At 39.8% G+C, this 22109-nt stretch overlaps 1 protein-coding gene across 15 annotated transcripts in view; it reads right to left on the reverse strand.

The window, feature by feature from the left end:
• Trpgamma (Transient receptor potential cation channel gamma) overlaps positions 1-22109 on the reverse strand; it is a 159746-nt gene that overhangs the window by 10799 nt on the left and 126838 nt on the right. For 10 of the 15 annotated variants that reach the window (XM_076425739.1, XM_076425741.1, XM_076425744.1 and 7 more), the window contains 11 exons: positions 20352-20500; positions 18848-19043; positions 11554-11724; positions 10394-10628; positions 4919-5042; positions 2959-3231; positions 2350-2483; positions 2143-2275; positions 1342-1537; positions 1040-1234; positions 931-948 (listed from right to left, as the gene is read on the reverse strand). In XM_076425739.1, coding sequence (XP_076281854.1) covers positions 931-948; positions 1040-1234; positions 1342-1537; positions 2143-2275; positions 2350-2483; positions 2959-3231; positions 4919-5042; positions 10394-10628; positions 11554-11724; positions 18848-19043; positions 20352-20500 — 1824 coding nt within the window. The remainder of the gene's footprint in view (positions 1-930; positions 949-1039; positions 1235-1341; positions 1538-2142; positions 2276-2349; positions 2484-2958; positions 3232-4918; positions 5043-10393; positions 10629-11553; positions 11725-18847; positions 19044-20351; positions 20501-22109) is intronic. The other 5 variants (XM_076425738.1, XM_076425743.1, XM_076425736.1 and 2 more) reach the window with 1 other exon arrangement.

Raw genomic sequence — 22109 nt, forward strand, 5'->3', positions numbered from 1 at the left:
GCGAAGCTGAATTATTGTCGTTAGCTAAACGAACAGCAGCAAGTTGGAAGATAAAACTTTCCTGTATTTGTTAATCGTTTTTTAACATGTAAGATGTTGGGAAGGTATTCAATTCTTTGAAAAGTAGCTTAAAAAAGTTTCGGTTCCTACAAAGTTAACAAAACGAAGAAGAAGATGATTCAATAGATACTAGAAGTGTAACAAAAACAAAAGAATTTGTAATCCCTAGAAAATTATCTAAAGGTTTCTAAACGAATAATTACAAAGAACATTGAAGACAGCCTTAAAAATTTTGTGAAAATTTTCTAACAGATTAGCTAGAAAAATAATATTGAGTTCCTGTGGAGGGTAGCTACAATTCCTTGTACCCATTGAGGGTAGTTGGAGTTCCTTGTTCCTAGGAAAAGAAGAAATAAGAGATTCTAGCTCCTAGAAGGCTAGGAAGGCAATTCCTAAAGGAGGTAATTAGAACAAAAATTTGTGATCCCAGGAAAATATCTAGAAAAAGAGTGTCCATTTCTACAATAAATATCTGAAAGTATAATCTCTAGCCCTAACATAAGGTTAATTAAATAGCCTAGTTTCTAGAAGGCCAACCGCAGAGGCTAGTATTATTAATATTAACAGATTAAGTAATAAGTCAGCTGTACGAAAATTTCCTAGTCCCTAGAAGGGTAGCAAAGCTTTGAGCTTCGAATATCTAAAACGTTACTGAAAATAACAGGCTTAATCATTATGGTAGCAACAGTAGTGTAGCCAGAAAGCCATTTCTATAATCTACGAGGGACATCCAAAATTCCTAGATCCTATATTAACAGCTAAGACGTTCTAATTGCTATGATCAAAAGCGAAGAAACTGTCTAATCTCTAAGGGCGTTAGCTAGAGGAGTGTCTAATGGGGTAATCTAGAAGATAGTAGCTAATACCTACCGAGTTCTTAATAATCTTCTGGTATTCGAGAAAGGAGAAAGAGATCTATTCAAGAGAATTCAATAACTTCGCGCGGAGACAGTAGACGTTCAATTAGAAGTAATCTCACCCTGATGGTCCGCATGTGCTCTTTCTTGGCAGCACGGCTGTGGCCGCAAAGTTTCCGGTACATCCATTGGCCCATGTACCAGACGCTCTTCGGAGTTGGGATTATGTTGAAAGGGGGCGGCACCGTTCCACCTTCCTCGAAAGCGCTGATCCACAATTTACTCCTGGCGAACTTCCATTCGACGTCCGCGCGTGCCTGATGCGGATCAGAAATTGATTGTTACAGGACAACCCTAGGCCATTCAGCACCCTCCACGATTATCACGGAGAAGGAGCTAATTCAGGATGACAATCGTCACTCACGAAGATCAATTGATAGGAGTGGTTCATCATGGCGATTAACAGGTTCAACAGCACCACCACGTTGATCACGCAGTACGACCCGAACATCAGCATGCCCCAGAATCTGGTGAACGCCTTGATCCCATCCAGCTCGAAATTTTCAAGGTCCACCAGACCAAACACTGCCCAGAAGAGCGTCTGCACTGTCTCGAACAGGCTGGAGCGCGAAATTAACGTGTCGTGAAAATATTGCTTATTGACACAAGGGTTAGATATCGAAACAAGAAATACATGACTTAGACCACTTTCATAATTATTATAATGAGATTGAAAGCTGAATTTGAAATTAGATTTAAATATAATGATTGGAAGTTGAATTTGAATTTAGATGTGCCCATAATTATGAAAGTAATCTAATTTGGTAGAACGAATATATAAGTTTGGAAGTGTTAATTTTGAGAAAACAGTCCTGTCTCCCATTTGCAGGAGACGCGGCACGCAAAGTGTCAAGAGATACAAAATATGAAAATTAAATTAACCCTACTTGAAAATGTGTAATCCAAGAGGAACGCCATCTAAAAGAGGGCATTGCTAACGAAGCAAATGAGTTCGATAAAACACGGCACGCCCAGTGAAAATTTCATCTGAGAATGAATGAAAATTTAATTCAAGGTGGCGATGCTAATGAAGACAATTTTATTAAAGGAAGCACGTGACGTTCAACGAAAATATGTTTGGCACAATCCGAGAGCAAGCAACGTCGCTCCAGAGGCGACTCGCCCGCAAAGGAGTAAGTGTCCCCGCATAGTAATTGTCACCTACTTGGCAAAACGTCGCCAGACGAAGCAGGCATTGGAATCGGGCGTTGCATTGCTAGCATTAGGAGCATAAGGCATGGCGAACGGGCATCGTTTCTTCTCCATGTGAGCGTAATACCAGAGCAGTTGGTTCATACCTGTCAAGGAAACATCGAGTCAAGTCCTCACCAAATCCAGTTTCCTCCTTCCGAAATAATTCTAATCAGTTTACCGCAGGAGAATGCGAACAGCACCAACACGTAGAGGAAGAAGAATTTGATAATGTCCATAATCATCCTTGATAGACAGACTTGAAGAGGCCCGAGGTGTGGATTCACCGAGAAAATGTAGACCAGTTTCAATGAGCTGGAAATGTAAAACAGACTTTATAGTGTCTCTGTTCAATTACGCTTAAACAACGTCCGTGTTTGCCTACGTGTGCGAGGTACGCGTAGTGGTGCGCGTTTTAAGCAGGCCGAAATTAACGTTGAAAGGGAATCCGCTAATTATTCGCGAGAGGAGTTCACGCGGCGCTAACTACGTTTCGGAATAGAGAAATCCGTAATTACTCGCCTAGTTAAAACCGAAACGAGCGCTGCTTGAACGGATAACACGCAAGAATGTGTCTTTGACCGCGAACCTTTGAGAACTGATCGCGAATAAGTCATGCATTATTTAACTCAACATTCAATTTGTTCTTTGACGTTAAATTCACACTGCGGCGAAAACTCGGCGTCACGGGGAAACTGATTAAATTTTATCTTGAATTTTTTTAATTCCCACGTCGCTGAAGGTGCTAATTTTCTAAAAAACGATTGTAAGAGTGAAAAGAAAGAAGAACCTGAAAATATTGGCAGCAGAGAAGAGTCCCTCCGAGATCAGCATAGGATCCCACGTGTTCCATTGCTCCCTCTGCAACTCTGCTTCTTGTCCTTCAATCTCCTTCTGCACCCTGTAGTATGCCACGACCCTAAGCGCGACGGTCGCGACGTACAACGAGTTCGTGACGAAGTCGATCACGTTCCACATGTCGTTCACGTATTCTTCAAGCCCCACGTCCCACAACTGCTTCACCTCGGACCAAATCAAACCGGACACCCAAGCCAGGATGAACCTGCGATACAGAAAAAGAGAGAAAACGAAAGAGTACACTCTCTAAGACCCTGTCGTTGTCATCGTCGTCTGTTTGGTTGGTTTAATCTGAGTTGACGTCGTTCCCATCGCCGTGAAATCGCGTCCCACGACGTCGAAGTCCTCGAGAAATGCAATTTCGAACCGAGAACGTTCCCTAGCCGTCTTCGAATCGAGTGGAAGAGATCTCGAGCGTATCACGAGGAATGGAAACATCGCGGAATTGGATGGAGTTTTCACTTTTCAGAAGACGGATCACTCTATTTGACTGGAACCGGGCTTTACGGAACGTGGCCTCGGGATACTTCGGGTCTCTGAGGCGATGATGATGACTTACGCTGCTTACATTCGATTATAATCATTTCAGAGTATTTTCTGAGTTTCTTTGGTACCGTGTCAATTTTTTGGAACCTCTCGTTTTGGATCTAGCAGGATAAGCATGATCCAGCGGCCTCTACGACATTTTTTATTGATATTGTGTGTAAAACCATGCTTTTAGATTGAAAGATAATCCCCCAAAGTTTGCCATTTTTTCTCGGTTGTTAATTACGATATTAAGATGAAAAAGAAACGAAAATACTCGAACTTGCATCTTGCATATCGTATATTTTTTTCACAATTATAAGCAAATTATGAAGGGTAGAAAAAATTAATTCTTTTAGAGGTGATGATTGCAAGCAATCTTTTGAGAGTGACACCTACCATAAAAAATTCAAGATCTATGAAAAAATTATTTTATAAAATCATTCGACGATGGGAACAATTTGCACCTCGTTACACTGGGATCGTCATTGTCACTTGACAGTAAGTCCCTTCAATATCCTCTGAAATCTACAGTTGGAAAGTTAGGGACCCTCGAACCGACAGTAAACGAACCTCCCCAACAAAACAATAAAGCCGCTAAAAACACCCAAGTGCAAAGTACCAGCGGAATTGTTCTAAAAATATTAACGGTTGTTCGGAAGAGTTTACGAACGGTTCTTCGCGAGCCAATTCACGCGAACAGTAATCAAGCAGAAATTCGTACAGCCCATTAAAAGTTCTATCAGCCGCAAAACAAGAGAAACTCTCTATCATAAACTACACCGTCGAACTTCTCTAAACAATGTAAACGGGAAAAATCGCGGACGTCAAAATAGTTCCGCACGGCCACGGACGCCATACGACGGTTCGTGTTTATTTTTATTTATCACCGGGAGAAACTCTCTTTCCGCGGTAGGTACAATACGATACGGAGATTTATATCGACTTGGAGGTAGTTTCGGGGATAGACTACTTTTCAATCGTCTTCCGCCGTTTCTCGGGAAAACATGTTTACTGTCGTTCTTACCATCGGCTTTTTGGGATCGTTCAATGAAGCGATCCTGTGACATTGCTTTTGTGGGCACCTTGGAAAAAATTACGGAGACAGTACAGAACACGGCCGTTCCAAATGAATCGCTGTTATTAAAACAACATTTTTTAAAACAGTTCTTGAAGCTATTTTCTCGTAAACATTGCACAGAATTTCTTTAGTGAAATTCGCAAGTGCGAATAGAATCGTTTTGAAAGAGTATATGTTTCGATCCCAGGTAAAAATTGTGATGTCAGTCTACGAAGGGCTGAGATCTATGATCTCGTTCAGGTTTTTCTTCGGTCGGGCTGTAAAGGGGTTGAAAATATTGTCTTACCACTCGATGATCGTAGGCGCTGCACCCCTTTTCGTCCGCTCCGGCTCGCTCTTCACGACTTCTTCATTGCCTGTCCAGTTACCAATCACGCTCTCTATCCTTTGACTAGCTAGAATCAACATGACTGTGGACAGAACGCGTCATCGTTAGCTCTCGGTGACAGCCACTGCTATATCTTGCTCATTACCGAGCTGTCTTAATAGCTATTAATATTTACTCTTTCCGAGTTCGTTTCCTCATAAACCAGTGATTAGGCTCGTTAGTAAACTATCTACTACTCTCATTCCTACAACCCTCATTCGTCCCTCATTTCACGAATTGAATCTGTCCCTCGGTGTCAAATTGACACAGTGGGAAAAGATCGATGATCAACTCAAATTAATGAATTGACATTTCATCTTGGGTTTCTCGGTTATGTGTTTCGCATTACAAAAAATATATTTAAAAAACTTATATTACAATTGATGAAAATTTGTCATGAATGAAAATTTACAAATTTTACAAAGAACAGTATAACTTATTTTGGGAGAAACTGTGTCAAGTTAACGCGAGAGACGAATGAGGGTTAAGGAAACAGAATTTCCACTAAAAATTTAATTCTATGTTGGATATAGTCAATATAGTTAATCCTTTGCACTCGGACCTATTTTAACATGAAAATTAAACATTTTTCCAACCTAGAATAACTCCATTCTATATGAATTTTTTCATTTTATGGATGTGAGAAATTGATATAATACCTCATACCATCCTTAAATGTTTAGTAATTATTCTATGGACCCACTAGCTGCTACCATGACCGTCCAATTTGAGAGGGTTCTCAAGAAACGAAAAGCAAATGGAGCGACAGCAGACTGAAACGAAGAAGGACGAAAGTTTTCAAGCTCGTAGAAAGTGGCGAAATTTAAGTTGATCAAAGTGCATTGGGAAGAATCCACCCCGTGCTGCATGTTGATACACGTCCGGCTCGTTTCAGTGACCTCGAAGGGTATAGTTTTCCCAGATGCACCGGAGTGTACAACGTCTCGTGAGACACGGGTCTTTCGTACAACTTCGTTACTATTTTTCTCGCGTGAGATGCAGCATCTGTCACCACCATTGCCTTTGAAAGTACCAATGGAATACTAATAAATCTAATTAAGCTTTGCTGTGGCCCGCGGCTGTCAAAAAGTTTCGCGGACTTCCAAAGCTGTTGCCTCCGGAGACTATAATTCTCTGTGGCGTTATTTTCTCCTCGTTCTTCCTCGACTCTGCACAGTGTTGAAATGTTGTCGCCAGGCTCTGTATTTTACCACGTTTTTATTAGCTCGCTTTCTTGTCTGTATGTCTGTTTGTCCGGTACAAATTTTGCAATTGATTTTAAACTAACTTCTTGTTTAATTGTTCTCTCGATTTTCATGAAAATATTAATATTCTTGGATTTAATGAAGTACATTCATTTCATTCTTTCAATTCATCTGTCTTCTATGTACGTTCTTGCAAGAATTAACCATTTTTGTTATTGTTCCTTCTAGTCTTTAAAGATACTTCAAAATTTTTATATTTTTCCTGATTTATCGCTCGAGTGCTCAGGCCCAAAATAAAAAATCGGAAACGTCGACAGAGCGATTCCGGTCTGCCCGAACAGATGAATGATACGAAAAGAAAATCCGCGTTTACATTCCACCCGCATTTCGCCGGCAAGTTTATCGAATTCGTCCGGCCTCGTTTCCTGCGACGTATTTTACCTTTCGGCACGTCGGTGAGTCAAACATCGCGGGTCTCGTGCTCTAAACAGTTTACAAATACCTCTCAGTGGTGGCGGGGTTTACGAATACCTTTCTCTCGCTACCAATAATAGCCAGAGCCCGCGGTAACGCTCTTTTGAGTCATCAGCCACCATTAACCGGCGGGACGATAAACATGTCAGACGTGGCTGCCAGTAGAAACGTCCTCGGACAACCGGTTCCCTTTTATCGGTTCCGTCGATGGAATCCTATGAACAGAATTCCCTAGCTTCCTGGATGCGTCCCGCGTTTCCTATTACGAGCTATCGTTGCAGTTTTTATCGCGGTTCGATTGCTCGATTTCACGGGAACGCTGCTGGACCGTTCCCAGGGGAGCGACTACGCGACTTTCCAGAATTGTTCTCGAGTGGAGAGTTTGACAAATTTTTGGGAAGCGACTTCTTTATCAACTAGGATAACTGTACAAATCACTGAGGTATCGTGCTTCGATCGTACTTTATTTCAATATTATTCCGAATTGATCAAGAAATAATAATTTGTATAAGCATTTTATGGAAGAATGTGTTCTAAATACGAAGGAAAAAAATTGGTGCCCCGCGAAACCTAATACAACATAAGAAAATATTAAAATATAAAATCGATAATAATTTGTAACTACGTATCCTAGGCATTAATTTAAATAAATCCTGACTACAGTGACAAATAATTTTCTATTGATTACTAGACTGCGGATCTTTATGCAAACCAAAAAATACATGCATTATACAAGGCACAGGAGTGAAATATAAATTTCTTTCTTCTTTTAATTATCTTATTAAGGTGCAACGAGCTGTTGCGACATGAAAAGAAACACCTGAAAAATTCTACGAAAGGAACAAACGTCTATTTACGCGGCGTTAACTTAATCCACCGAAACGGTCGAAATACACGGACTGTAGGTTAAACTCGCAATTAGTGGATCGCGTGACGCCACGCACGGTTAGACTGCTTAATGATAAACGTCTAGAGGAAATCGCAGAGCAAAGAATAACGAATGCGAGAGCAGGTCCAGGCTCGATTTCTGAAAATCTCGAAATCCCCTGAAACGGAGTCCGGGTCCCACGGTCCGACAGAATGGTTGTGGCCAATTTCCAGGCAGATTAGCGGCGTCAAATCAAGGCAACGTCGACGATCACTGGCGTAAAACGTGGTTCCCGACGTCTACACGAGCACGGCCGCGTTCCGGAGTCTTCGGGATTAACCGGGCTTGTTCCCGAATAATCTCCTGAAATTCTGCGCGTCCTCGAGGAGCGCATTATCTCCGCGAACCGCGTAACTCGCTGCCTCAAAATATCGTTAGTCTAACTTCTGGGTCAATTACGCTTTTCGAGGATGTCGTGAGCCGCGGGGGTTCACCAGCAACTCCTTTCAGTGATGTTCACGAAGCCGTTCGCGAGAGAAGTCGAACACAAGGCCGAGTTTCCAGCCGGCGCGGCGCGGCGTCGGAATAAAGAGATATTGTTGGTTGAAGGAAGCGAGGAATAGGAACTTTGTGAATTTTTTTTCTCGAAAACTAGCGAATCTTCCGGGACGGATCCTTTCGTGTCGGAGAGAGCGTATTCTTAAGTAGTTCTCGTAATTTTTTCATTGAGAAACATTGCTCGTTGACAATGATACATTGATTTTACCAAAGGTCCTTTCTGTTGGAGCCGCACCATTCATAAACAGGTTGTTTGAGTGTGTACATTATGGTCCATATATAATTACTTTGGAATCGTTTACGTTTAAAATGGACGCCCCTCATTATATTTAAATCTAAATTCAAATTCAACTTTCAATCATTATGCGTGCTTATAATTACTAAAAAAAGAGTTGATCAGTTATTTCACATATCACATTATTTTAAACTAAATCAATTCAATATAATTTTTAAGATATTGTCAAAAATGAACAGTTAGATAGTGCTTGTTATTTCAACATTACATGGAATTCGTTTCACAGTTATCTTAATCACTTTATAAGCACACTCCGGGTCAAAACGATCGTCTATTTTGCCTTATTTAGTACATTAAACTGAAGGAAATGAATATTTTAATATATCAACATACTCTGACATGGCTGTAAGTACAATGTACTAAATATCATCCACAATATTTATTTCAATAGGATTTTCGAAATGGAAACGTAAATATTGGGGCCCACAAGCCGGACAAAATGATAGCACAGTTGTGCAGAAGTTACTGAAGACCAAACATTCATTGCAAAACGTAATTGATAAAGTGGGTACTCGCTTCTCTTTCGTGCTTATTTAATAAAACAACATATTAAAGCGTTAAGAATGGGTCGTGGAAAAAACCATGTGTATGCGAAGTACAAACGATATTGAAGTTAAAGGAAGAACAAGATTGAATTACACAAATATCAAAAATTGTGAGTAGATGCCGAAAAGTTATTATGTGCTTGTTAAAAAATCCTGAAAATTACGGGAAAAAGAAGAGTCTGGGCGCCCACAAAGTTTAACTGCCCGTGAAAAACGTGCAACATTGAGAACAGCATCAAATTCGAGGATGACTGCGAGACAAATCGCCGAAAGTGTTGGCGTAAACACTAACGGAAAGCATGTACGTTGTGTTTTACAAAAATGCAAGCACTTTGCGCGAAGAGAATTGCAAAAGAAATCTTGGTTAAAGGAGGAGCAATAAAGCGTTCCGCTTACAATTTGCCGAAAAGCATATAAATATGAGGATAAAGCGGCGAAGAGTCATATTTACTGACGAAAAAAGATTTAATTTGGATGCTCCAGACGACGTAGGCTGTTACTATCATAATTTGAATGAAGAACAGTAATTTTTAAGCTGTCGACAAATGGGAGGCGACTGTGTGATAATTTGGGCTAATATTGGATATCGGGGTGAAACAGAAATCAAATTTATAAAAGAACGAATGGATAGTGAACGGTATATTGAAATGATAAATGAACAACTAAACACTTATGCTGTAAGAATTGCTGCAAATAAACACATTTTACAACAAGATAATGTCGCAGTCCACGCGGCGAACGCAGTCAAGAAAGACTTTTCTTCAAAAATTATTCGAGTTTTGGAGTGGCCAGCAAGATCTGCAACCTCAACATTATTGAAAGTTGTTGGGGACATCTTGCCAGAGCTGTGTACCAAAATGGCAGACAATTCCAAAATATTAACGATTTAAAATAGTGCATTTTGGACGAATGGGAGAATATTAGCCAAAACAGTATTAAAAAATTGTATAAATATTTACCAAACCGAATGATTAAAGTCGTTAGCTGTAAAGGAGGTTCTATTGGGTTGGCAAATAAGTTCGTTCGATTTTTGTGATTTATTTCAGCCTAAAAAACCGAACGAACTTATTTGCCAAACCAATCCAAAAATATTGAGCATTGATTTTTATCGATTAATTCTTAAGTTAAGTGTGCTATCATTTTGTACCTCTATGTTTCGTTAATAATTCTACTTCATTCAATAAAAATAGATAAGTTAATGAAGCTTCGTTTCATTTCATTCATACATGTTAAGAAAGACACACTCAAAATATGTGTATAAAAAATTGAATTTCTAATGTTTAGTAAACAGAAATTACATGAATTTCAAAGTGTGCTATCTTTTCGTCCCGGAGTGTATGGGTACAAATAAACTAGTAGAAAATCAACTCGGAAACGAGAAAAAGAGTGCAAGAGAGGTAGAGGGGAGAGGGGATGGAAGCGGATTGCGTGGGCAGATTCGATACTCACAGAGAAAAGTGAAGTAGGATGCCGAGTGACAGATGAACTTGATGAACGGTTTCCTCATGGTCTGCCCGATACCGCTGTGAGGCGCGATGATGTACGCCGCGCTGTAGAACGGGAAAAGGACACCGATCCTGACGATATCCACCGCCTGTAGGACCATGTTTTTCCGACGGAAACCCGGCAGGCCTTCGTACCAAATCGATGCGAGGAGCTGCTGCACGTTAGGATGCGCCACGAACTGGAAATTCCAAAGATAATCTAATAGCGGCCGACAGTTTCCGGTCATGTCATCGCCGGCAAATTCAACTTATTACAGTTTAATCCAAGAGTTACGACCAGTCGCAAGACTACCCGATACCTGCAAGATTCACGCTAACATGATTACGCCAATACAGTCTATGCATGTATATCTTCGACCAACCGAGCTATTCGATTCCCTAAGGAACGATTCGATTGAACTTACGAATACGGATTCCTTCCGACGACCAGGAAATCAAATATTTACAGTGGCTTCGAACGGAAACGAACAGTATACTGGCAAGGAGATTGACGACCATCGTTTGGAGACGTTCTGACATGTTTGTGACATGTTTCGAACGTGTTTGGAAAACGTGGATATAACTGTTGCGATGTTCTTTGTAAGGTAGGGTGATCGTCATTTTCAGGATTTGCTGGGTGACTATTTTTAGAAGTATTAGGTTGTCCCAAAAGTTCATTTCGTTCTCGATTAATGTGCTCAGTGCTAATTCAGAGTAGTTTTTAAGAAAACCAATGACATGGTTGAGAAAGGGGAAGCTTAAGGAATAATAAAACATTATAACGAACAGAAGATTGTGTTGTTTGTGTATGCCGATGTTATCTAACAATATGGAATGTGCACGTAGTGGAAGAAACTATTAGGACAATCTAATATTTTGTGGAGATTGTTGTTTTCGAACTGTTCCGTGTGTTTTAGATCTTGAGAAGTGAAACGCACTGAAACAGTGCGTAGAAATAAATGAAACGCGCCGAAAAGTCGTGTAACAATAAATCGAACGTCATATCGGAAACTCGTATAAAAATAAAGAAAAAGTTCAACGTGTTGAAAAGAATTGTGTAGAAATAAATAGAAGATGTGAAAGAATCGTGCGAGGGTAAGGAAAAAATGTATAATTCTCACTGACCTCCTTTTGTCTGAATTTGATAGCGAGCTTGAGACGGTTCAGATGCATCCTTTCTCCGTGTTCGAACGCGGGTCCGGTAGGATCGTGATTCAGGAGGATCTCCAGCTCCTTGGAGCTCCTCGTGTGATCCAGCAAGGCAGTGGCAAAGTCCTGGCACTGTTTCTTCAGCTCCTGTAAACGCAACATCATCGTGATCCAATTAGACGCTCGTAAACAACGAGTCGATCTACAACAACGCAACTAGTCACGGAAACTATTCTTGTTTAATATCCCGACGTTAAAACTTTCACCAATGGTGTTTCTCTTCTCGAAAGCCAGGTGTAACGGCGCAAGCTGAAGGTGTCGTACCCTGGGGATCGATTGAAGTTTTTCCTCGAAAACTTCTTTTCTTTTAGATCCTGGAGAACCGCGTTTATTTCTCGACGGGTCTCGAGAAGTTTCTTTTGATCGATCGGGGATAAACGACGAAACAAAACGGAAAAAATGTAATCCAGGAGAAAATTTGATCTCGGATGCAAAGCGCCGGAAGATTGCACTATTATTTATTCCCCTCCGATGCTCGCCGATCACCTGGAAGGTTTACGATCCCGGCAATTTGCTGCGCCTCGGAATTTATTGCCTTCGAAGGGAATCGAAGGGCTTCGAGGGCCAACCCGTCCAACTTCTTGCAATCTACTGACCTTGTATTCGATACCAGTTTTTAAAAAATTCTACCATTTTTACGATTCAAAGAGGAACCGTATTAAGGAAGTAGATTCGTTTTTTCAGGATTGGAAGGGTCCAAGCTGCGCCTTCTCATTTCTCGATACTGCAAAGATGGGGTTTTTGCTAGGTATAAGATCAATCTAGGCCGCAGTCGCCCTCAAAAGTCCTATTTTTACGTCTTTTTCTTTATTAAGCTATAGAACCCCACATGGGATTATTAGCAGCATGCACATGGCTGTGCATGCTAACATTACAAGAATAACTTAGAATCTAGGGTTGACAATAAGGTGGAACATTTCTGAATTCAACTCTAAAGGTGCAAACAGGGAGCCTTAAGGAATTTATGAATACATACAGTAATGCCACCATAAACGCATAAGCCTGGGAGGAATCTGTATGCGTTTATCTGATTGTGAGACGGGTAGCTATTTTTTTTAGCTTTAAAGGCCAAGCCGAACGTAGAGAAGGACAGCGCGTGTAAAGAGAGACCAGGCGCGGCTGCGACTCTCCGCGTCTCTTTCTTTTCCATACGGTGACTGCGACTCTCCGCGTCTCTTTCTTTTCCATACGGTGACTGCGACTTTCCGCATCTCTTTCTTTCCAATACGCTATCCTTCCTTGCGCCCGAAACTTTCATCGTCGATTAAACCACTAAATACAGTTGAAATTATATCGTGTTTGGTATTTTTTTAATCAGAAAAATGCCACGAATGTATTGATGAAAGTTACATAAAAAAATAAATAATAATAAAAAAGATTATATATTGGTGTTACATTGTGAGGACGCACGGGCCTTTGAACTGTGCCGACGACTCTCCTGTAGTTAGTGGTTCACACCGATATACCCGAGCCGAGATCAGATTATTAAAGTAGAGGGGATATTTTTTCTGCGTTTATCTGCTACAGCTTTTATGCGTTTGTAGAGGATTGACTGTATAAAGTAAAGTAATTTGCATTATTCGACAGCATGTAGCTGTCGCAACTTTATGGAAATAGCTAAAAAACAGCTTTATGCTTCCGAATAATGTAAATTGCGCCTCGTAAACGTAAAATTAGAACTTTTGACGGCGACCGCGACCTAGATTGATATGTTATCTAGCGCTTTTGACTACTGAAAACCCCCATTCTTGCATTATCGAGAAATGAGAATGCGCATTCCGCACCCTCGCAATTCTGAAAACGAGATTATCCGTTACAAATGACTATAGTATTTTAGAGGGCTTGTGTTCCGGGGACAGGCGCTTCCATAAAGATGTCGAGATTCTGAAATTGACCATCATTCTGTAAAAACAGGACCACAGCGACGCGAGGGATGCTTTTTTCTCCGTTAAAAGTAGAAGACGGACGACGCGACGCTCGGCCTGCTGTAATCTATTCTCGTTAATCGTTTACCGATCCCTCGACAGGCTTAATCAATTTGCTATCAGGGATGATTTATTTTACCGACATCGTGTTTAACCGGTTTGATCTTCGACGTCAAAGTCTCCCCTGATGGACGATGGAATCTTTAAGCTTTCTATCTCCGGCCTTGTTGATCAATTCGTGTACAGAACGGAGGATAAAGTGGGACGATTTTTCTGGAAGACTCGCTTTCAATGAGAAATCCAAGGGTCGAGGATCATCCTTGTCCGTCTTCGGGAGTTTTACGATGACGAGCGGAATTTTAAAAGGCCCTCGATTGCTCTCTTTTAATTTCTGTACAAAACGATCGACGATTTTCTGCTCGGAGAACTACTTTCAAAGGATTATCCGTGGTCCAGGAACCGAGCATGGGCTGAATTCTTGTCTATTGTTTATCTGCAAGGGTTGTGGAGCCGGATAATCGACCGCACAATTTATTTCCGATTTTCTGGGAGAATTCGTTGAGGGATAACAGTGGGGAGATGCTTTATGAACTAAGTGGTTTTCTTTGTAGAAGAGGCGATAAATCGAGAGACTCTGGAGGTAAATTTTAGATACACTAAATCATAATATACTGTGGATAAAGCACTGTTTAAAAAGACTGCGTATTTCCATGGAACTTCAAGGTTTTCTGTATGATACGTGCTATAAGATAGTCCATTAATATTCGGACGCTCTTTGGACTGAAAATATGATAACTTTCTTAATATTAGACTTATACGATATGAACTTTTCTGAGAAGTTAGAGCAATTATTTAGACAGACATTGAAAGATGTAAGAATCCTTAATTCGAAAATCGTGAAAACTTGGAATTTTTAGCATCTCTAAACGTTTGTAGCTAAATTTTCACAGAATATGTTTAATTAATACACATGTAGGAAACATATTTTCTAAATTTTCTCTGCAATTCTGACAACTTGCAATTTTTCCAAAATTCTTTTTCGCGTTGTGTAGCAAACCAATTGTTCTAACTTCTCAAAAAAGTCCAAGAACGAATGGTCCAAAAGTTATCGTCTTGTTAACAGAGTCCATCCTAACATTTTCGAACAAAAATTTCCAAAAAATTGAAATGTCACCTCGCAATAAGAATAAGAAATAAGAATCATCGTGTAGTGAACGGTTTCACGAGCATGTCGATTTTACCCGAGGCTCAGCTTGTTTCTCACGGTCGACTTTGTTGATTCAAGGCGTCGCGCGAACGCGCTCGTTGTGAATACCGCGTAAACAAAAGGAACACGTGGATCTCGGTCGAAAAACGTTTCTCGAAATACAACGATTGTCTTTCGCCACGGGGTAGGCGTCCATCGAACACAGAGAGACACTGTCCGACGGTTTCACGGTCATACGGTGATATTTAACGTCCCGTTAAACTTTGGTGGTCGCGAGAAGTACGCGGCCACTCTGTGATATTAGCAAAACATCCCGGGTCGTTTCGTGTATCGCTTTCATGTAAATATTTGAGTTGGCACAGAGCCGTGGTCTCGTTCTGATGTTTCACACGACCGTCTCCTCCCTGTCACACCTGGAAATCGCTCCGATTATCCAGAATTCGAAGAGAAATCCAGAAGAGTGGGGCTTGCGAATAATATTTAATGCGTCTTGGTTTATGTAGAATTGGAAAAGAAAATCTCCTCGGTTCTTGTACGTATTTTTTAAAATCAAATTTTGAACTTTTACGGGAAATTATATTGCAGTTTCTTGAGCTTGATGATATTTATAAATTAAAAATTAATTTCGTTGGAAATGAGAGATTTCATAAAATTTCAGAAATACATATGTCAGTGAAAGCAGCCAAGGCACACGATCGATCGTAGAAATCATAAATCTAGACAGTCGAACGCAGAAGTCTGAGCCGATGGAGCTTTGAATAACGAGTAAAAGGAGTTTCCGATTTTCAAAGCTCAGCGAGTTCCCTTCAGGATGTCTGGGACGTATCCGGATGGGAAGAATACATTTTTCTCCCGTAAAAGCACAAAATAAATGACCAGTATATTTGGAAAGACGGGAGAAAGGCCTACGCGTTTCAGTCGGTCGCTTTTTCCGGGGATTCTCAAAGACACGAATGTATCTCTCCCTCTTTCATTCTTTCATTCTTTTTTAATACCTTCGGGGGAAACCGTTGCGTCTCGGGAAACGCTCTTTCTCCAGTGAATCGCCGCGATTCGGTTTCAATGCGGTCCGGAGACAACTGAATCCTTTTCTTACCGAAGCGGAAAAGTGTCTCCGATTTTTCGTGTGACAAAAACAAATTTCTAAACCCACCTGTATAATCATTTATAAAAATTCGAACACATTAAATAACGTAAATAGTTGTAACAAAATTACATTGTGATTTTCGTCGCGTCTGACCATCAAAGAAAAAGCGAAAGAAAATTATTTACCAAATTTGGAACTCTAGCGAACGGAGAAGAACAAAAATCCCTCTCCAGGTGGATGCATAAGTGAAAATGTCGTTTGCCACAACCCCTCGGAACGTCCCAGGTCTTTCGAGTTTCCCGATTCGAGGGTCTACGTTGGATCTAGGATCCAGAAGAAAGCAATCGGACCGAAAAAGAAAGAAAAGTAGGACGAGCACCGAAGGACCGAGACGTCGAAGTGCAGGGGTTGTTTTATATATTTTCCTCCGATGGGTTAGCAGACACTTTTTCGAACCGGGATCACGTTCTTCGAGCAAATTGAATTTCGCGGTATGTTTTCCGGCGTCACCGGGATTACTTCCGGCGGAGTTATCGTTACCAACCACGAAACGTGTGCTGGATAGACTGAAATCCTACGTAGTCCCCTAATTGATCAAAAATGCCCTCCCGAAAGAGGTCAGACCACCTCGAACACTCGAAAACTTATGGTTACTCAACTATGGCAATAACTAGACTAGATTTTTTGCATTTCTAACAAAAATGAGCGACTGCAATTTAAAACAGTGAACGTGTTAAAAGACTTTAAGAGTATTAATATGTTATTTTCACCACATTAAAATGATTAATGACGAAAATAAATTTATATTTAGTTCCCGCGTTTTGCAATTGATGCACATACTTTTTATTTTGCATAAACATTCGGAATCTAGCAATAACAAAAAATTGTATAATGTAATTATACAAAAAAAGACATTAAAATTTGAAGAAAGACACACATTGAGCTGACTATATTTATTTGAACCATCCTGTACAGACACCATACATTGATATTTTAGCGAGCTCGTTGTTCCCGTGCGAACAGCGATCGCGGAGGGTAAATCAATAATTTTTTTGGATTCTTGCCAAACAGTGAAATCTGAGATGGCTCAGAAAAGAGGCAGCAGAAAGAAGCATTGGCCAGCGTGTCGCGAATGGACCGCCCGATGATTTATTCTTGTATAAATCAGAAGTTACTGCAGCCTACCAGGTGAATAGTTAGAAGGCTCCGGTAGTCTGAGGGTGAAACTTAATATTCGAGGCGGTTCCTGGTCTTCCACCCCCCTCCCCGTTGCCAACAAAATGAACTTTTCAACTCGAATACCGGAAGAGTTGTGTCTCTCGAAATATTTATGGAGCTATGTACCGCCACGGCCAAGAAGTTTTCTCTTATTTAAGAAGTACATATTAAAGAGGAGCACCTCGTTCAATTAAACCCTACCAACGATTTCTATGTTATCGATATGTTTTCATCGTCCTTCCGTATTATACAGTTAGTCACAAAAACATTGGTACACTCTTAAAAAGACGATAACTTTTTAAATATTGGACTATGCGATTTGAACTTTGTTGGATGTGGAAAGAAATATTTTCGAAAATTGTAATAGATCGGAATTGTAGAAAAAAATACTAAAATTTGCATTTTCAACTTTTTTATGTGAGCCTATATGGAAAATTTAAAAAGTACATTTTGTAGATCTGTGTCAATTATTGAGTCGTTCGGAACTGCATTTCGTGTTTCGTGTAGAAATGACATTGCTTCCATTTGTTATTACTAACCTTATTTTAAATCGCAAAATCGTGGTATATCTTGACAGCTGACATTTCGGACGAAACTTCCTACCTTGCAGTGCTTTCTACTCTTACAAGTATGTTTTTATCATCGCATCAAATATGCAAAATCAAAGTACGCATTTCCAACACCTTTTGCTTTTTTATTACCGCAAGGATAAAAATGCAGTGCACGAAAGAAAAATTTGTGCGCTGTTTAAGAAAAGGAAGTACCATCGATTACCATTTTTTATCACGTTTTTATTTTTTCGCTTTTTTTCAAAATTTTTTATGCGGTGCAAATTTTTTATGTCGTGCAAACAAGAAAAGTCATATAACTCAATAGAGAGAGTTTGCTAATAAAAAACCACAAATTCTCCGGCATGGGATCTTTAAGTTGTCGGAAAAATCGCAAGAGATCATAGAACAAAATGTCATAAAGCTTATTCTAAATGATAAAAAATTGGCTTTTATTTTCCCTTTAGAAAACGAAATGACTTTCCGAACGACCCAATACATACAGGGTCATCCTGTAGAGGACCCCAAATGGAACAACTTTTACCCCTATCACTTTTTTTGTTTCGGCCTTGATTTCCAGATAATTGCAAAAAACCATCATTTTTTTGAGTTTACATAAAATTAAATATCTCAGGACTCCAATGATGAATCTTGATGGTTTTTCCTTTGTTTAGAAAATTCCTGGTATAGAAAATCATTTTATATTGCTTCTTATTTATATTTCAAAGCAACGTTGTAAGTTTTCATAACGGAGTTCCACATATGACTGTTAGCAACGTTGGCACATCCAGTAAGACCGACGGATGACCACAGTGCAGTGTAAATAGTGTTTTATTAAAATTTTCGTTACGAGTAAGTATACTTTATCGCTTTATAACTTAATTTCGGACTGTACTACAGATGTAATAAGTGCGTATATGTTTTGTTATAAAACAAATAGCCTGTTTAACGTTTACTTCATACTGTGCCAATGACTGCACTAGTTGTCTTATGATTGTTATTCACTGAATATATTTTATAATAACAGATTTATGACGCGTAAAACTGTTTGATTTTGCTGAAAAATCTTTATTAGCTTATAATAATAGCAAGTTAAGCTCGTTTAAACATTGGAAAAAAGATAAAAAGATTTTTACTACGATTTTGGCTTAGAGTGCCAATCATTGTATGTTACAGTTTACGTATAATGATTGGGTTAACAACTTGTTTTTAACCGAGATCTCACCTGGTACTCGCACTTGAACTCGTGCTCCAGGAACGAAAGCCTCCGAAGTTCCCAGGACAGTTCAAACGCGGTCAGAATCGGATCCTTCGAGGATAGAGCGATCAAGGACGGCGAAGCCAGCGCCCTATAGGCGTTGATTCGGCTTCTGGAATGCTTCAGGGAATCGTCCTTTCTGGACGTCACGCATTCGTCGCACCTGTCAATGACAGAAACAAATATAAACATCGGGAACGCTCGCCACTTTTCCACCAATAGCTGCACGCCAGTTTATTGAACCTCTCTCCTCTCCACCAGCAGCTCGATTTTAACTCTCGTACCTCCGTGCTATTCCATAATTCATATTTTATGATTTACATTTTATTTCGTGTTTTATACTTCACATTTCAGTTGCTAATTTTATTTCATATTTTATACCTCCCATTTTTCTTAGCAATTTTGTACTTCGTACTCCATACTACAGTCTGCTTACCATATGTTCCACCTGCCAGAATAATTTAAATTCATGTTCTTATATAACACGATCTACATCAATTTTAATAAAGACGTCCTTCGAAGAGTTTTTAATAAAAACGTTTCTTAAAAAGTCTTCATTAGAGACTCTCTTCAAAAGGATTTTAGTAAAGGTTCACTGTAAAATATAATTAATAAAGATTTTATTTAAGAATCTCTCATGAAGTCTTTTTAATGAAGACTCGTCTAGTTTCCACATGATGCGTTCAATTAATATTTTTGCTGCTTTAAGTGAAGACCGCGAATAATTATTGTAATAATGAGCAATCTCGTTGAGGGTATAGGTTTATCGTATGCGACAAATCCTATAATTTAATTCGCGGGGTGAAATTTCAGCGTGATAGGGTAGCTCTCTCGCAGCGCATCTACCTCAACTTAATTAGTTTACGCGGGGGCTGCTCCGAAGATTGCAAGGGCAAGGTGCTAAACCAGGTCGGGGGAATTAATCGGACTGAAATGGTATATCTAACGAGCGATTGTAGACCTGCGCGCCTACGTTTTCCTTCCATTATTTATGGGTATAATTTCATCGTTCGTAAAATGCGTAGTTAAACTCCAAAATTTATCTGTGCTGTCCGTGTCGCGGCATTCAAAAGCAGCGGAACACATTTTTCAACAGTATACCACCTTTTTTAATTAACCTTTGCGATTTAAACGGCTCCTCCTTCTACCTTGAGCTCTTGCAATTTTATCTTTCCTTCAATGTTACGCTTTTACGAATTTTTCTTCGTTCTTGTTGAGAATTGAATTAGAAAAGTAGTTAGGTCAAGATTAACAATTTTATTATAACTTTGAATGTTGCGGATTATTGTATCTTGGATTTTTTTGTTGAGAAATGAATTACAAAAGATTCAACTTAAGTAGTTTGAATTTTGTGGATCAAGTTTAACAATTCTGTTATAATTTTTAATGCTGGGGACTATTATATCTTGGATCTTTTCGGTTGAGAATTGAATTAACTTAAATAGAATTTCAGTAAATGAAGATCGCTCACCCGCAACGGACATCGTGAGGCATAGGCAGAATGGATCCGCGATCCAGAAGGATCTTAATAATCTCGTAATTGTCCTTATGAGCGGACAAAATTAGGGGTGTGATATCTGGTGTGAAGGTGGCTGTGTCTGGCGGCACGGCTTCCCAACTCTGAAAGGGCAAGCATAATTTCCATTTACGTACACTGCGAGCGATATTGCTAGCCGTTCACAGGTCAAAGCGATTAACGAGTTTCATAGTTTGTTGATATTTTACCTCTAAAAAGTTTTTGACAAATTTTTTGTCGTAACTTCAGTGCGTCACAAGATATTTCCGTTATCGGATAAACAAAACACCCTGTAGATACATAGATTAATCCCTAACTTCAACCATTCCACAATCAAAGTTCTAAACGAGTTTATAATATAAACTAGAGTAAACTGAACGCATTAAAAAGAAGAAGAAAATATCAGCTGAACAATGAAATAAAAGAAATCAATAATACTCTATGCACATTCGATTTGGATGAGTGAATAAATGAACGCAAGTGCAAGGTGCTACCAGCAATAATTAGAAGACTAAGCACGATATTTTGTATGTTGCGCAGTTAATCGATTTGGCAAATGAGCGGCTCGCATTGAGATACGATTTTCGCTCTGAGACGGACGAACAATTGTTAGACGATTAAAAAAGACGTATTAGAATACAGAACAGCACTGTCTCGATGTCGGTGCCAATTGAATTGGCATGTGAAGCGAAACGCTACCATTCGGGGTCAACCAGGTTGGCGCTCCGAGCACAAAAGATTAAAATTTATCCGTTGCGAGCACTCGACGCGTCGCGTCCCGTCGGCTCTCGATAATTATTTTGAATCGAAATACCATCGGCCGAGCTGCTAACACGATGGCCATTAAGTCTGCGAAAAACTAATCCGGCGTTTACCTTGACAAATTGTTCGCTTTCGTCGGCAGATTTGGAATAATACAACCGACTAGTATCATTATTCCACTTTTCTAAAATATATACATGTATATACAATGGGTGTAAATACAAAGTATTCGTACACGTTCTAAAAACGAATAACTTACTTCAAAAGTGTGAATAATTTTTTTTTAATTGTTATTGGTCGCAATTGCGAAGGAGTCTTTTTTATCTAGGAATTGGACCTGAGAGGATTTCAGTGACTATTCAAAATAAATTCGAACATTTCTAACAATCCTAAGATTCAATCGAAATATTAGATTAATTATTAACTGTGAGCATATAAAAATTCACAGTACAGTGAAGATGTAAAAATTCTAGGCTCCGTACCGTCGACACAAAAGTAGGGCACAGCATCCGCTTAAAGTGAATAATGGAAAAAATTGTCGGACCAAGTATAGACGAATGAAATGTTCAAGACAACTCGAAAACCGGCAACGTCGTTAACGAGAGACTTTATATCTCGCGAGGCCAATGCAACAAACATCTCGTTGGGCCGGAGGTCGGTTCCAACAATTATTCCCGAAGTTCCACGTAAGCTGATTCCCAGCGAAAGCCGATTAAATTAAACCCATCGGATCCCGCGTCGCTTTGCGCCTTGGTTCTTTACTCTATTTTTCTTCATTTCCCCACGTCCACTCTGAATGCCAACGCTCGGACACGTTTCAAAGCTTTGCCGAAGATGAGACTGGCTCGCTATTCCACCGGATTCGGTCCACTTTCCTCGGAACCTCCAACTTTTTCCACGATTAAGAAGTTACCAGTTAAAAAGACCGAACAAGAACCCTAACTTCTCTTC

The sequence above is a fragment of the Lasioglossum baleicum genome, chromosome 6 (assembly GCF_051020765.1).
Source record: "Lasioglossum baleicum chromosome 6, iyLasBale1, whole genome shotgun sequence".
In the NCBI taxonomy this organism is placed as follows: Eukaryota; Metazoa; Arthropoda; class Insecta; order Hymenoptera; family Halictidae; genus Lasioglossum; species Lasioglossum baleicum.